General features: G+C 43.3%; 1 protein-coding gene across 2 annotated transcripts in view; it reads right to left on the bottom strand.

The window, feature by feature from the left end:
* LOC118771794 (voltage-dependent calcium channel subunit alpha-2/delta-1-like) overlaps positions 1 to 17,150 on the bottom strand; it is a 157,054-nt gene that overhangs the window by 77,959 nt on the left and 61,945 nt on the right. For both annotated transcript variants that reach the window (XM_036519832.1, XM_036519834.1), the window contains exons 5-6: positions 12,487 to 12,522; positions 7,398 to 7,539 (exon numbers count right to left, since the gene is read on the bottom strand). In XM_036519832.1, the coding sequence (XP_036375725.1) occupies positions 7,398 to 7,539; positions 12,487 to 12,522 (178 nt within the window). The remainder of the gene's footprint in view (positions 1 to 7,397; positions 7,540 to 12,486; positions 12,523 to 17,150) is intronic.

The following is a 17,150-nucleotide window of genomic DNA, read 5'->3' as shown; positions in this document are numbered from 1 at the left end:
GTTTTTGTTTGTTGCTTCTCACTTTATTAGAACTTTATATGATCAACATCCCCGAGCGATGTTTGATTCAGCCCTAGTAACAATATCTGAGCTCAGAGATAGCAGTTAAAGCTTAACAAGCATTGCAAAGCTTACCAAAGCACATACAGAGGCAGATTTATGGATGACATGCAATCACATCTTGTGTCAAGGAGGGTGGCAACAGATAAGGTAGCCTGGATATCTTGCATTAGTACATATAACCTATTAAAAGACACCAGAGTGTTTCCACGGGAAACTAAAACCACACACACACACACTCACACACCTTTCACATCAAGGATTGGGTAAATGAGCAGCCTGCAGTTACCGAATTGCTACGTTATGACCCTGCTTATTATGGGATGGACGACCGCAGCCAGACTACTGCACCCGAGTCCTTGCAGTGGTGCTCTTCGGATCTTCCGTAAAAGCGGGGGCAGCACCTCTTTGGCAGCGGGCAATCCCACCCCCTCACACACGACAAGAGTCGTGGACCTCCCCCCTGCAGGGGGCGGGACCACCAGGGGAATCCCCACCCCCTCTGGCCCTGCCCCCTGAACCAGTAGGGCTGGCGAAACTCCTCTCTTCCCGCTGCACAGTCTGGAGAGCAGTGCTGTTCTCCCGCACCTCAGGAACACTCATCTTTCATTCCCGACTCACTTCATCTCTGTCATAATGGGAAGAAAAGACAACGCTTTGCTACTGTTCTGAAATAATAAGGCTACGGCAGGCTACTCTCTGGGGGCACGCACAAAAATAAACACATCGTTATTAGCTTAGCGAAAAACACTATCAAGAGTGCCTTATGCTCCACATGACGTCCACTCGTACAGCCGGATGGGTCACTACAGCAGTTCAGGTTTAGCGCATTGTTTAATGGTGCAATAGACGTGCTGAATCTCAGGTTACACAACTACCGTTTCATGCTGGTGTGAGAATTACAGCAATAAAGAAAATCAAGGAGCCATCGCAATTAAAACCTGCAGCGCTTTCTTCTTCAGTATAATCTGTCTCACTTCAAAGATCACACAGGATGAGAGCCACACACACACACACACACATTCACACACACATCAACAGAATGATGGTCTCGTGGAAGAAAAAAAAAAAAAACTGTGAGGCCCAAAATAGCATTCTGTGGGAATGATCTGAGATGATCTAAGATGGATAGCCCAGCTCCCAGCAACAAAGTGATTACATTTATCTGAACTTCACCATTCGCCCACGACTTTCAACAAATTGCATTTCCCACACATCAAACAGAAAAATCACCTGTGGCTGATACTGAAGGAAGGAATGAGACGCTTATGACCGTGTGTGTGTGTGTGTGTGTGTGTGTGTGTGTGTGTGTGAGAGAGAGAGAGAGACAGCCAGACAGACCGACAGCGGTGTGACTGGAACTCAGCTCGCTACTTGTTTTATGTGGCAAAATGAGTGCTAATTGCTGCTCTTGTTTGAAGCCTTCTTCTCTCCGGCGATCACCGCGTGGGCGTGCAGAGATTTAGTAATAATTCTGTGCTTCCTATTTTTCTCCCTTTTCACCTACAGCTTCGAACAATCAATTCCACAATTCACCTGCTACTGCTAAAACATGATTCCGCTTCCATGCTAATTTGGCACATTAAACTTCTAGAATGCTTCAGAAAATTTAAATCCCATGACAACGCCTCACTACAATCAATCTTGATTTTGAAATGACACGTACTGGTTCTGAGACTACATATTACTCAAATGGCACTATTATCACTATTAAAGCATATTATCCTTTAACGGTGCCTGTAATTAGATTATCTTTGCTCCATAGCGGTATAGGCACATTATATAAATAGTTACATTAGTGTACCAAAAGCTTTTCTAGAAATTTTAATGTTCAAAATGATGCCACGCATGAACACCATGTGTGGTAACTGTTAAATTACTCCCAAGCACTGTACTTGATTGCATATTAAGACAGTTGTGAAATTAAAGCAATGCTAGTGACATTGCTGGTCACCGTTTGGCCAAAATGGCTTCCCTTCTCTAGAGGAGATGGCTTTCCCTTTTTTAGAGCATCGGTGACTTTTCCATGTCCAAAAACAGCCTTCACGTTTTGTCCTTCTCAATGTCAGTGTGAGGGGTTCCTCTGCGGTGCTGCTCTGAGGGGTCTGCGGGAGCTGCCATCCTTCCTGCCTCAGACGCGGGCGGGGTGGCGCCCGTTATCCCAGAGAGAGAGACGGAAAGAGAGAGACAGAGAGACAGAGATAGCTAGACAGACAGAGAGAGAGAGAAGGAGGGAGAGAAAGAGAAGAGAAAGAGAGAAGAGAGAGAGTGAGAAAGAGAGAGGGTTGAGGGGAGAGTGGAGAGTGTAGGGGAAGAAACAGACAGAAACAGGATAAAGACGAATAAAGGATAAAGAAGACAGGAGAAAGAAGACAAGGAGTATGGCAGCGTGCAAAGATGATGGAGAGAGAGAGATCTGTTTGGAGTGGGACTGCAGCCGAACAACACCTCAACACGCTGTTGACTCTGCTTGGGAAAAATAAGCTGGCTAAGATCGAAAACCAGGAGGCGGAGATGGGACACGGACCAATGGCATGCGGTTGTAGTGCGGTTGTTTGCCACGTGGTTGTGGTTTCCATGCCTTGAAGCCAATGTCCCAGTGAACAAAAAAAGGAAAGCAAGATTTCATACAAGCTAATGTGTAATAGGGACAGCCTTTAATCCATGAATCAGGTCAAAGTGTCTCTAAAAGCAAACGGTCGGGGGTGAATGAGCACACCGTGTTTACATTGTAGACCTACGGTATTAAGACATAGCCAACAACCTCAAATGAACAGTACTGAGCTAGTTTCACCAGCGGTAATCACTGTGCTGGCTCCCTGCAGAGACATACTGGGGGGGGGTGTGTGTGTTCAATCTAACCTGCTTATGATGCTCTATTCTGAACTTGAAGACACTAATTTAATTCATATTCTTCTGGATTTAATTTAAATTTAATTCCAACCCTAGTGCAGCTTAGGCATGCAGTTTGGCAGCTGAAATCAATGGAAAACACAGAGAGAGACACCATCATGCTAGCTTAAATTCAATACTCAGCACTAAGGACAGAATATGATAGTGGTTATATTGAGCTCCAACCCCCTGTGAGGCATTCAGGAACGTATGTGTGTATTGTAGCGGCGGCGCTTGTTTTCCATGCAAACTGAGACATGAGAATGGAGCTGTTATTACAATATTATAACTTAGTTTGCTTTCAATAGACATACAACACAAAAGCAAACATATCAAACATATCTATAAAAGAGCCACTTCAGGCTAAAAACTGGTCTGACCCTCATTTCAAAACACAGCAACTAGAGCCCACGGGTAGGATGTGACATCAAAAGGCTGATTTTGATTGGCTCGCCATCCCTATATCAGATCACCAATCATGCAGTTGCAGCCTGGAGACGCATTCTCAAAGTGACCGATCAGACAAGCAGGCACACAGGGTGTACACCCCAAAAGACCCCCATTTTTGAGGGAACTCTCCATAATTGCAGAGAAAGCCAACACACCAGAAACATTGCACTGAAGTGACTTCTCTCTCCAGCGGCATTTGAAATGCACTGTCTGAATATTTTCTCATGTAACAGAAGCCCCTGATGCCTGCACACCAAGGTAATGAATACTGTCCCAGACCTTTTGACAGTTAAATAACTGCACTCCCCCCATCCTTATATGCTATTTAACAAGAGTATTATCAGGCCTGGAGTAAAATGCTTCACATTTTAAATAAAATGCACTAAAGAAGTAAAACTGCTGACAGCCAGTGGTCAGTTTATGAAGCTACTATGAAATTTTCCTAGAATGTAATTTGCACCTTAATAGCTACATTAAAATTACATTCTAGGCGCAGCTGCAAAATAACTCCCGTCAATATCTGAGAAATTAACAAAAGGAAGAAAAACAATATTTTCAAAGCTTAAAAATGATCAAGAATCTAAATAGCACTGAAATGCTAACGAGGATGTTTCAAAACCTATGTTCTGTCAAGATCACTACGCTATGCAGTCTGTGGGGCAGCTGACTGTCCCGTCCTGATGGGTCGCTCCTCTCAGACATCATCCCTGTCTGTGCTGGTCCCTCAGTGGTGAAACGAACTTCCCACGCGTGCCAGGACAGCGGAATCATTGGCCGTCTTCCAGCACAAATTGAAGACTGACCTTTTCACACTATATCTCGGTTCCACCTCAATCCCCGCCCCCTAACACCTGCTACCTCTAGTGTGTGATGTTTATTTTACGTGTAGTACTGTGATGTGTTTTGGATTCTCTGTTAGTGACTCATGTGTCCTAATATCATTGTTTTGCATATTGTACAACAATAACTGTTTTTCTACTGCACTTCATACTGTATAATAGCAATAACCTTACCCTTGTTTATTCTTGTTTCATAATTCGTTTTATACTATGTATACAATCATAGCACAAGCATGATAACTTCTCCATCTCACTATTCTCATTTATTTATTATATGACAGCTACAGAAGTACTGCACAACGCATAATTGCACAAACTTCTTTCTATTTGTTGTATTTTATACATCTCTATTTATTTTATTCAATTTATTCTTTTGTTGTTTTTGATGTGTGCCGGACGGTGCAGTTGTGACACTCAAATTTCCTTCGGGATTAATAAAGTATTTCTTATTCTTATTCTTATTCTTATATACTTGGCCTCTGTTGTCTAGTCAGATTGCATGTGACTTGTGATTGGGCTTGAATGTTTTTTTTTTTCCCTCTGTGTGGCATCTCAGCCACTGCCCTGATGGGCCCTCACATCTACATCTCCTCTCCATTCCTCTGTCTGGGTTATGTGTCCCTGTCTGTGCTGGTCCCTCAGTGGTGGAATGAACTCCCTGCGGAGGTTAGGACAACGGAATCACTGGCCATCTTCTGACGCAGACTGAAGACCCACCTCTTCAGACTGCATCTCAGTTCCACCTCAATCCCTGCTCCCTATCACCTGCTACTTGTAGCAGTTGCTGTTTATTTCATGTGTAATATTGCAATTTTGATTTGGATTCTGTGCTCTAGTGACTGATGTGTTGTAGTATACTTGGCTTCCCTTGTCTAGTCAGGTTACACAAGTTAACTTTTGGTAAGGCTTGAATAGTATTATGCTCACACTCACTGGTCTGGGAGTGTTGTTATCCTGGTCTGATGCTGTTGCTCGTTTAACTTGAATGGATACACTTGTGTTCTATTGTGCTGAAACTCACTCTGGAGAAGAGTGTCTGCTAAATGCGTGTAATGTAATGTAATGTAATGTTAGTACCAGTCATTCCACTGCTTTTATACCCATCAGCCGGGAAACTCAGCAGTCAGTATGCAGTGGCATGACTATGAGACGTGAACTTTGTAAGCATTAACACTATGCATTAACGCTATGAGGTGTTGATGAAAAAAATGATCATTGAGCTGGGATCGTGACTCACTGAGCTGATTCCAAAAACACAAGGGATATTTTAGGAGCATGTTTGCACTCGAAGAAGGTGGGGGGGGGGGGGGGGGGGCTGTGAAACTCCACGGGGGGGTCCCGTTTCGCAGGGGGGGTGGGGGCGCGATTCACATCTCTGGCAGACTAATCACCACCCTCGATCCATCTGTCTGGTCTCCCACCTCCCAGGCAACAGGCACAAATAAAGCGAACCACATTCGACAAGGAGGAACAATCTAGGGCTTCTGAGGTCTCCTGCCTTCATCTAAACCAGTGAAAAAAAACAGCAGGAAAAATATATAGAGACCCAATACTGTTATCCTCCATTATTTGCAACTCCCTGCATTAACTGTCTTTGTAGCCATTTCCAGAACATTCCATTCCAGGTGTAGTGCTGTATGACATCAAAAGCATTTATTTTATTATGATTCCCAGTCAAAAATGATGAGCTATTAGAAAGGTCCTTTAGCTATATACATTTCTACGACAATTTTCCTTTTTTTGCACACGTTGATAGTACTGTTGTAGGTACTGCAAAATCCTCTCAGATTTAGGAGTATTTGGAAATGTCTTTCATTTTCCCGGAAGGCCGAGGATTTCCTAAAGCTATATATCTGCTTCACACAGCGCAGCTTATGGAATATTGCATGAATCCTGAAGCCATAAACGTCATGCATGCCTTCTTATATGGAGATGTGCATGATCGACAACACAGAAGAAGAGGGAAAAACAATGAGGAGGGTGGTATCAATCCCTCCCCCTGACACCTGCTACCTCTAGTAGCTCCAGTATTTGCTGTTTGGTTTACGTGTAGAATTGTGATGTGTTTTGGAATCTGTGTTGTAGTGACTGCTGTATGGTAGTACACTTGGCTTCCCTTGTCTAGTCAGGTTGCACAAGTTAACCTGTGGTCAGGCTTGAATGGTGTTATGCTCACAGTCACTGGTCTGGGAGTGTTGTTAGGTAGGTCTGACACTGTTACACATTTAACTTGAATGGATAGATTTATGTTCTATTATGCTGGAAGTCGCTCTGGATAACAGCGTCTGCTAAATGCATGTAATGTAATGTAATGGTATTGGGGGTGGAGCTGCCCTTACACCTCACACATTGAGCATAGTGCTTTCAGAGCAGACTTCCTCTGTGGAAAAGTCTGATCATTATCTTCCGGTGGAAGTTCATTTCAAATCAGATTCAGTTTCATTTAATTCAATGAGAAGTGAATCGACCTGATTCAACACTTGGTGCACTACTTCCCAGCTGACGCTTGCAAGTCATGTACTGAATCTTATGGCAAATTATGATTTCAAGAAAAGCCCATGCAAAAAAGAGACAAGAAGATACTTTACTAGTGAATCCCTTTAAGTCTGCTAGCATTGCTCCTTGCTGCTTGGTTCAAGACTCAACACTTTCATTATTATTTTCGTTACAAAAAAAAATGTAATGGTTTGGCTGTAACACTCTAACCTATTGATTTGGTGTAATGGTTTTGTTGTAATGGTTTAAACGTATAGGTTTGGTTGTAATGGTTTGGTTGCAATGGCTTAACGTACTCGCTAGCTTTACCTGCTAGTTGGTATCTTGCCGGGCCAACCTTTGGAACTTTGTCATGCAGTACTTCTAATATTGTTGACTCTGTATGGTTTTTTGCTTGTGTTGTACTGTACCTCACTTGTAAGTCGCTTTGGATAAAAGTGTCTGCCCAATGAATAAATGTAAATGTATTAAAGGACATTATTTAATCCATCTTCAATTCAGAATAACTTAAGTTACTTTATTTACGCACTTGGGTTTATACTGAGACAGTTCACATTAAACGACATACTTGCTCCGTGGAATAATATCAGCAGCCCAGCCGGGAATCGAACCCATGACCTTCCAGTTACGTGCTCGGAGACGGAGCTTGTTTGTACTCACAGCCCTCGTAGATGTCCGTGGGGATGTGGACGGCCGTGTGGTTGTAGGAGATGAGGCGCTTGAAGGCGGGGTCCTCCCTGAACTCTGGCCGGATCCGGTTCTTCCTCCCCTCCTCGCCCCCGTTGGTCTCATTCGCCTCCAGCTGCGGGCGGGAAAGCGGCATCGTTTCCTCTCGGGTCTCGGTTTGCACGTGGGCGGCGCAATTAGCAGCCGCGCGTCCGCATTGCGGGATAGAACGCATTACCGCGATTAATGCTTTCGTCAAAATCACATTTCCCGCATGAATTAGGATAATTGCAAACCTTCTAATGGCATTCCATATGTCCTTTTATTACTATAGGGAGCAATAAATTATTCCTTAATGAGAATTTTCATATCCTGAAAATTGGCTTTTCAATAAGACATTTAAAAAAACAAATCAATGCATTAACGGTGAAATTAGAAAAGCCTGTTAGAGAATCATTCTGCTCGGTATTAATATGGCCCTGAAGTTTTCAATACACTGCTTGTTAAACTCTTTACTAACAATGACTCAAAGAGGGTGTTTGATGCCCTTACCATTGACCCCCCCCCCACCCCCCCACCCCCCATTTAATTATGACGCTGCATTTAAGGTGAAACTCGATGAAGTTCAAGTCTTCACCTAGCGGTTTGGATCCAGACTCAAGAAACAAGAAAAGCTTGAACTCAGACTGCAGACTTTGTAGGTAAAGCACAGAGGTACCAAGAAGACCAATATTCAAAAAAGACCCGCTTGGGCTGTTCTCTGAATAGTGATCCGTTATCATTTAACATGTCTTGCCAGAACCTGAAGTTTAATTTAAACCATTCAATAATTCTCTTTGCTCCTTGTGGAGCATAAGGCATCCACAGTTGCCTTCCAACTCTGCATGTCTTTTGCAGCTCTTTGTGCCTCTAATGGCACAAGTCTGCATTGGACCTTTCAGTAGACGGCAGAGATATTGCAACAGTATCTGTAACAGTTACTTTTTCAATGACAATGAGTTGTTAACCCTATGCAAAACCCCCAGCCTGGAGGACCAGTTGCTGTGCGTTTACGGGGCAGGGACACAAATACAAACTGACCCCACATACCCTGAAGTCAATATTTGGAAATGAACTTCAGAAATTCTGAATATATCTAAAAACATTCCAAAATAATAGGATCTACATGGCTGATTTACACTTGATGCTGTCCAACCAAACACATTCCCTGTGTTTATTCTCTCTGAAAGAGCACCCCTTGGTGCTTCCTGTGATGTAATGAGTTATATCAGATAAAAGGAAATAATTGTCCCATGGCGGACCTAACGCCTGTCTATGCAAACATACCATGACACAGGTAGAAACAGTGTAACAGATGTGTACACCAGGTTTGGCATCAGTTCCAATTCAAATTGAATTTTCATGAAATCACATGTGAAGAATTTCAAGACTCTTCAAGCAATGGAACTGGAACTAAATTTGGAATTTAGACTGTCTTTACAGGGAGAGGAACTGAACTGATTGAATTTTGGATTGATCCCAACCCTGGTGTACACAAGCGTTAATGTACATACAGTACCAGTCTAAAGTTTACGGGAGATAACGGGAAACATGCGTTCAAAGGCATTTTGATCTAAACACTTATGCTTAAATGCTTGAAATTTGTTCCATAGACAAACATAAATAGTGAAGCTGATGCCTATGTATGAATTTCTTTCCAAAGAAAATTTTAATTTAAAAAATATTTTTTGATTATTTTGAAGAATCTAAAATATGAAATAGTTTTGACTTGTTTATAACACTTTTTTGGTCATTGTGTTATTTCATAGCGCTGATGTCTTAACCATTATTCCACAATGTGGAAAATAGTAAAAGCAAAGAAAGAAAAGTGTGTCCAAACTTTTGACTGGTACTGTACATATGAGTAATGGCAAAATTTTACAGATAACTGTCCTGTGGCAGAATACATATGCAGCAGTAGATCTATAGGAAAGCTTGTAATTACCATACAAGTTTAAAAAAGTCTGAACACAGAATGATGAAAAGTTCTACCCAAGCCATTTACCAAACATCTTGCACTGTCAGGATAGTGCCCCGAGGTTGGAGTCGCGTGACCTTTTAGCATTAAAGAAAGGGAAAATATATGACGGCAGGCGGAAAAGATTTCTCAAAACGTCTGACGGGAGGCACGATCGGTACGGACTCTCTTTTTTCCCCCCAGACAGCTCAACTGATGATCCAAGCAGTCCGGAGATGCCGCTTTATAACCGGCCTGACATTTTCGTTGGCCGACCCTCGCTGCGGTTCGATACTCGGAGGACCGGAGAGGTGGGATTAGATGCTCATCCGGTTCCGCACTCTCTCCTAGATTGATCCAGCTGCGGAGGGATGCCGACAGCCCGGGGGCAGCGGGGGGTAATCCCCCAGAAGAGCCCGCACGATCCCTCTCAAGAGCCAATCGCATTCCGCTCCGCACTTCAGTGGACCACAATCAAAAACCCCAGGTAAAAAAAAAGGACTGTCAGGCTGTGTGAGCAGGGATATTAATTCCCCACCCCTCCAACCACCCCCAACTTTATTCTATACAAACTCTTTTACATTCTGCCCACAGCACCTTTGACTGCCTCGCAGAAACCATCCTGAAAGAGACAAGAAAAATCCCTTCTCTTCAAGTTTGCAAATGATATCCTCACTTTCCCATACACTACAGCACCAGTCAAAACTTTGGGCACACTACTTTTCTTTATTTTTTCAATTTTCCACATTTTAGAATAACAGTAAAGATGTCAAAACTGAACACAAACAGAATTATCCTGTGACGTTGTGTCACAAGTGTTATAATCACAGCTTTGTTATGAGCTATCTTATGTTTTAGATTCTTCAAAATAACCGAAAAATATTTGTTTTTAATTTTTTTCCAGAGGAACTTCATACTTAGGCATCAGCATCAGTAGTCACATTTGTCTAAGAAACAAAATTAAAGCTTTTAAGCATAATCAACTTTTGAGTGGTACTGTACATGCTAATGAATTGTAAGATTAACAGACACATATTTGTTCTAATCATTCATTACACCAGCTGAATTTAATTAGCACAACATTTCAGCCAGGTAGAGGAGCTAATTAGTGAAATCACCTTGTTTAGTGAATGGCTAGGACAAATACGTGGCAGGACTTTTACTTCCTGAAGCCGGGGTGTCCACCTCTGAAGATTAACAGCCCTAGGTACCATGGGAAGTAACAATACTAGTTAATGTCAGAAATTCCAGATGCGTTCCACCACAGGTCTGTATAACATTTATTCATGTGACCTAGGAGTCTGTTTCATAGCACCAACTGTAGAGCCTGTACATCACATGTTCTAGTACAGGGGCCCCTTCTGAAACACAGCCACAACACAGGAGAGAGGGGAATGTCTTTGACAGAGCCACCGGTGACTTCTGACCCCTCCAGTTAAGGGTGGTGTCACACATCCTGTTACGCCTTCATAACAGGAGTCCACGCATAATGATGAGGAGAGGAGGGGTCACGGCAGGCACACAGCACGAAAGCGGATTCACACCATGAACAAAGAGAATAAGCAAGAAACAAGGTTTCACCTGTAACAGCTCGCATGGAATCCTCTGCAATCCAATTACACAGTTTATTAAATAATCACGCTGATTATTAAATAATTCCAAATCTGAGGCGGAAGGCATAGGCAACCACAAAATACTATTGCGGGGTTGGCAGCTGTGGCCCTGGAGTACTCTGGATGTTTGCTATTGTGTTCTACTCCAGCTTTTAATTGCATAATTGGATCGGCCGTTACGCTTAATTAATACGGATGATTCAGCCCGCGTGTTGAAGTGCCTCGACTGCGCGGTCAACTGCATTCATTTAGTGGAATAATTAATTAGCCGATTAAGACATCCGATGGAAAACAAAAAAAACGCCGAAACATCTCCGGTGCTCCAGCATGTGGGATTGCCCATTCTTCCGCCGCAGCCCCCGACAGTCTCGCAAATGATCCGAAACCGCGTAAAACACCGGGGCCGATTCTGAACGCGCACCGACAGCAATTTCGGCTCGGGAGGAGCGTGTCGGAGCAGGTCAGAGGGCGCGCTATCAAACTATTTCTGGCCACGGTCCCCCTGCCGACCTGCGGAGACAGTGGATCTCCCCCAGCTAATATATTTCATCTGTCAATTAGCGGAGAAACGTGCGATGAGCAGCTCCACCGGTACGGCCCAATTAGAGGCTGAGAAACAAGTGTGAACCGTGCTCATTACGCGGTCTCACTCCAGCGCCTGGTTAAAATGGCCGCCGCAGCCACAGAGCTCTTCAGATTGCAATTCCACTTCATATTGTGTTCCATAAGTATTTCATATATTTCACACACACAGAATGTTGCTGTTGTTATGACTGAAGTTCCAAACAAAGAACCAGGAGGAGTGTATTCAGGCAATCCCTACACAGCTAACAAAACCTGTATGAACTGGTCTTATCTAGTATAAAAAAATCCTACCTACTACTTTGTTTCCATGTCAACTGTTCACAGCATCCCTCCTCCACCCCATCCCTGCCTTCTTCTTCCACTGTTCATGATGTCTAACCTCGTCCTAATGGCTGGGTGCAATCCTACCACCGAATTTCAAGCTAAAGAGTAACATCAATTTATTTAAATGAAACAGGCAGACCTTTCTGCTCTCAAATAGACTCAGTACCAGTAAAAAGTTTGGACACACCTGATTAAAATAACGGCAAACATGCATTCGAAAGATTTTTTGATCTAAAGACTTTTGCTTAACTGGTTTCTTAGACAAATATGAATTTGAAGTTGATGCCTACGTATGAATTTCTTTCCAAAACTTTTTTTCATTTTAATTGAATATAATATATATTTTGACTGCACTGTATGTGGTACTGTACTGTACACTGACATTGTCAGGAAATTCATATTTTCTGAAACAAGACATTATTTTCAGGCAAAGTCAAAATTGCACAGTAAATCAAAAACATATGTTACGTTTTAGGGTGATAACTTTGACATAGCTATAACATTGTGTCAGAGCGCATGTGACCTCCATAATACCTGAATGTGCATGAAGCTGAAATGTACTTACATTGTCCTTTGCGTTGTAGTAAACAATGTCATCGCCCTGAAATAAGAGGAAGACACAAAACATCAGTTGACGCACAGATATTCTCTAATTGAATGTCGTTCTTCAGGCTATAAACATACTGGAGCAAAACTGTGAGCCCAGACGGAGGACTGAGGAGGTAAGACAAACCCAGGTTAGCTGACTAATTAAATCCCCGTTTCTCCACCTGAGGGAATGTGTGCAGAGCTTTCTGGCACATCATGGTAGCCGCACACAAAATGGTTGGTGCCACACGTTGGATGTGGTTGAACCAAGAGCTGCCTGTTTCTGTTCAGGATGTTATCTATGACAGGCATCATATTATTAGCAGTAGTAGTATTACAAAGTGTTGTTTTATGAAATTACATGTTGCCCTCAGGATCTGTATGTGAGAGATAGCTCACTGTGAACAAGGGCCCTCTTACAGTAATATTACCCTCCCAAACTGTCACTAAGAACAGACCGGGCGCAAACAAGCACACACCCGGGCTTTGACATATGGAGCCCCCGGGGGCGCGGTGACGGTTCACTGGCCACCGCCACCTGACAAGCCCCTTCCAGCGCTGTGGCGTCACATTACTGCCGGCAGAAGGGGACGGGTATTGGGGGGGCGGGGACGGCTGACGAGAGCTACAGTGGACAGCGCCGGGCGATTAGCTCTGAATGATGTTACGTGTACCTGCTTGATTCATGTCCGCTGTCAAACCGCTGGTCACGTGGGACAGTGAGAGGCCAGGCCTCACTGGGGAAAAACCTAGCCACTCAGCACAACAAACAGCCCGCTGTACTGCCGCTGTAGTAAGGTAAGCACGTTGGTAAGATGCTGGCTGGCTGGACCTGTTGAAGCAGGACCGTTTTAGACCACCTAAGGGTGATTTCAGATCTGTTTGCAGGCAGCTTAAAGGCAATACCTGACAGTTCCCATTGGAAAATGAAATACATTGCAGTATACTAACACAATATGTTGTTCATTGAATGTAGTGCAAATATATTTCAAATGTATTCATGCAAAGCACAGATTATTGCAATATACCAAAATGGCAATGATTGACATATTTTCAATATACTGATTGAGCTAAAAACTGTCTGATCAATATATTTTTTCCTTTGTTTTCTGAGGGTGGCGGGGAGGATGGGGGTGAGCGGTGGAAATTCAGCGGTTCCCCTGCAAAAGCCGACTCGTAAACAGCTGCCACGTGAGATCAATGCCAGGAAAGGGGCAAGCTGAAGGCAAGGTGTGTGGTCCTCGAATTCAGAGCGCTAACCCCAGCACATCACTCCCAGGCTACTGCCACTGAGCCCCTGAGAGGCACTCGAACAGAGTTACGGTCAGGAAACTCGCAATCACTGTAGGAGGGTTATTAAAGTGACAAACGACTGCTTCAAAACGGAGGGCAAGGTCCCCCCCCCCACCCCCAACCTGCATACAACCCACATCACCCCCATTCTAAACATGAATGAATGTGGTATGTGTATGTGTGTGTGTGTGTGTGTGTGTGTGTGTGTGTGTATGCGTGTAAGTGAGGCTCTGCCCCGTTCCTCTCACAGACATGCGAAGCGTGTTTGTGCTGTGAAATTGAACATGTCAGGCTGCACCCTCCCAGTCCATAAACAGCACGCTGAGGGTCAAGGACACACACAACAAGTTCATCCTGGGCCAGCAGCATAGAAAGAAAAAAAAATCACCTCTAAAGCTCAGAATTTTCTAGAATCGCGCTGAGAAGACACTCACTAGTTCCATGTAAATGGTTCCTTGTAGATTAGATTTCTAAGGGGGGAATTTGAAAGTTTACTTTCTCTTCAGCCTCTCAGTCTTCTCCGCACAGACTCACGCTCATAAGCACTGCTTCAGGCCCTGATGCTCTGTCATAAATCTGACCAGGAGCCACACCGTGCAGAGTTATTAGCACGCCACTGCAGGAATACTCAGCGTGAAAAAGAAATAGCTCCGGTCTGACCTTAGCATGGAATATCCATCTGAAACAACCTGTACACATACTTGCATTAGTATCTAGCTACATTTGTAGCTGCATGGATTTATTCTGGGCCGGGTCATTCTCAGTGGCAGTTCAAAGGAGGACATTCACTTTGCCTGCCATTAACTGCAACAACATCGACAACATGCTAGTTTATGAAACGCGAGAATACACACAACCAAGTAATAGTTTCTGTTTTTCTATAATAAATGATTTTACCAGGCACATTCCAAACTCATTTGAAGATTTATGTTACAGAAATTTAAAGAAATATCTATGTGTTATTGGTGTTTCAATACTGATTGCTGGTTGTGTTCTGACACTCAAACGTCTTAAAATTTTTTGAAATGTTAACCTCACTTCAGAGGTTCGAAGTCAAATGGCCTGCAAATGACAGCCTAATTACAAACGAGTGAAATCCTGAAATGAACTGAAAAATTAAATCCCATCTTTTTAAATGAAAGATGATGACGACGATAAAATAAACGTCGGCTTTACTTGTTATCTTTAACTGAAAACACGGCAGGTGCAGTTTATGGAACGAGTCTCTGTCTGCTTGGGATTGTATTTCTCCTGAATTAAACATAAAAGGACCAGAAGATGACAGGAGAGACTGACAGCCGATTAGGCATGAAATGAGCTGAAAAAACAAACAAGCAGTCATCTTTAAAGAATTAACTAATCCCAGGATTACTGCAAGGGTCAACTTGGTTTTTAATCATTGTTATCGATCAAACAGGCACACAAAAATAAAGCTATCAAGCTAAATGATAAGACAGGTGGCATCCCAAGCAGGTTCCATGTAGCAATATTCAATTGTCTTTTAAAATATGAGGCGTCATACGGTAGAGCACAGAGAAGTCTCCGGGTCTGAGCGGCGAAATTAAATTTCCTCAACAAGTAACCCTGGTGATTAGGAACACTTTCAAATGGGGAAGCTTCCAGGCTCCACAGCGGAAGGGCAACATATTAAATTAAGTTATTAATTAAAGGCTGAAATCACGGTTATGCCCGGAGTGACCGCAGAATCGTTTTTTCAGACAGGGCTGCGGCACCGAAACTTCGGCTCTACATTTCCACCGGTCCTGGTGGTGCTTGTCTTTCACTGAAGCAGGACCATATGGTGATATCTCCGGGGTGTTACTGGAAAAATCTCTGGGATGGAAACATTTTGTGGCCGCGTTTGTCAGGTCTCCAGGATGCCTTCTTATCCTTGCCAGCACAATTAAAAAATAAAGGTCGAGGTCGTTTCGTCTGAGAAGCCCATTTGGCATTGAGCACCTGAAAATTTCTCCCAGGTCCAGTTATATCACGAGATGCTGGTAACATTTAACAGAAACCTTTGTCTTTATAATATTGACCATGTAAGGCAACAGTTAACTCCCACACAGTAGCTCGGCATTTAGGCAAAGGATGATGTATCTATCCATTTCTGCCTCAGCTTAATTGATCGAAACCTGTATCGCCAATATCGGCTTGTTACCATGCACGCAGAAGCCATCCATGCCGGTGACTCCGCTGTAAGGTAATTATCTTAACTAACCAAGCATCTCAAAGCAATCAAACATCTCATCACAGGGGGAGCTGAGTGACATGCTTGATAAACTCGACAAATTAAATCCGCCCACCTTCCCCGGGTCCTCTCTCACACCTCTTTTATTTCAGAGGAAAACTTTTAATACAAAAAACTAATTAAAAGCCAAGCCAAAGCATTCCATTTTGCCCTTTTCATTTGAACATGCAGGTAATGGGAGGGTGTCAGAAGTGATGGAACTTTTCTTCGCACAAAAAGCAGAACGGCCTCATGACTTATTGCATAATGCAAGAGGCTTTTGATTTATAAAAATGTGAAGAAAAGGAAAGCCTCTGAACATGTTTAAAAGGGTTATTCAAACCCCTCACATTCCATCTAGTGAATTTTGTTGATACACTATATTCCTGATAACCTTGCGCAGAATCACGATGGGGGAAAATACAGGGAAACACTGTCCAATCTAACCGTCTCATTCTAGGGCTTTGCGACCCGTTCCAAAAGCAGGACACTCAATTCAACAGCTATTTATTGAAGATCAGTGGGTAAAACCTACTCTGATAGACCATTTTCCTATAACAGGAGGAACAAGAAGCTGAATTCCGTTATTGGAATCCAATTGCAATTACATCAGACTTAATTGAGATTCCTGAAGTGAAGGTGAGACTGTTCTGGCTGGCTCAGTAATGTCAGCCCTCTCTGCTCCCTTCAGGGAATGAGGAATAGCAGATTCCTGCTTATTCTATCAGAATAGCATTCTACTCGATTTTAGCCATGTAAACACATCATTAGTGCATCGAGTCTGTTCCTTCTCAGAAGCTTCTGAACACAGACATTGGAAACAGTGGCACGAGTCTGCCATACGGCTTAGCCTATCAGACAGACTGGTGTTTGTGACGTCCGGAATCTTTCCACTCTTTTTGCTAGGGGGGTGGGCCCTTGTGGAACAAGCAATCAATGCCTTCTTTTTTCAAATCCTTGCTGGAGTCCTAGGAAGTGCAAGCACTTTTCCTGATATCCTGAATGCAACAGCGACTGGATGTTGTGGAGCCTGTAGCTCCTTGAGGGTTCTGTTGCAGAAATACTGAATAGAGGGTGAGGACAACCTCCACATTTAGTCAGAGATGACTGCCACATCC

The sequence above is a fragment of the Megalops cyprinoides genome, chromosome 25 (assembly GCF_013368585.1).
Source record: "Megalops cyprinoides isolate fMegCyp1 chromosome 25, fMegCyp1.pri, whole genome shotgun sequence".
NCBI classification, from domain to species: domain Eukaryota; kingdom Metazoa; phylum Chordata; class Actinopteri; order Elopiformes; family Megalopidae; genus Megalops; species Megalops cyprinoides.
This window is presented reverse-complemented; position numbering and strand designations above follow the sequence as displayed.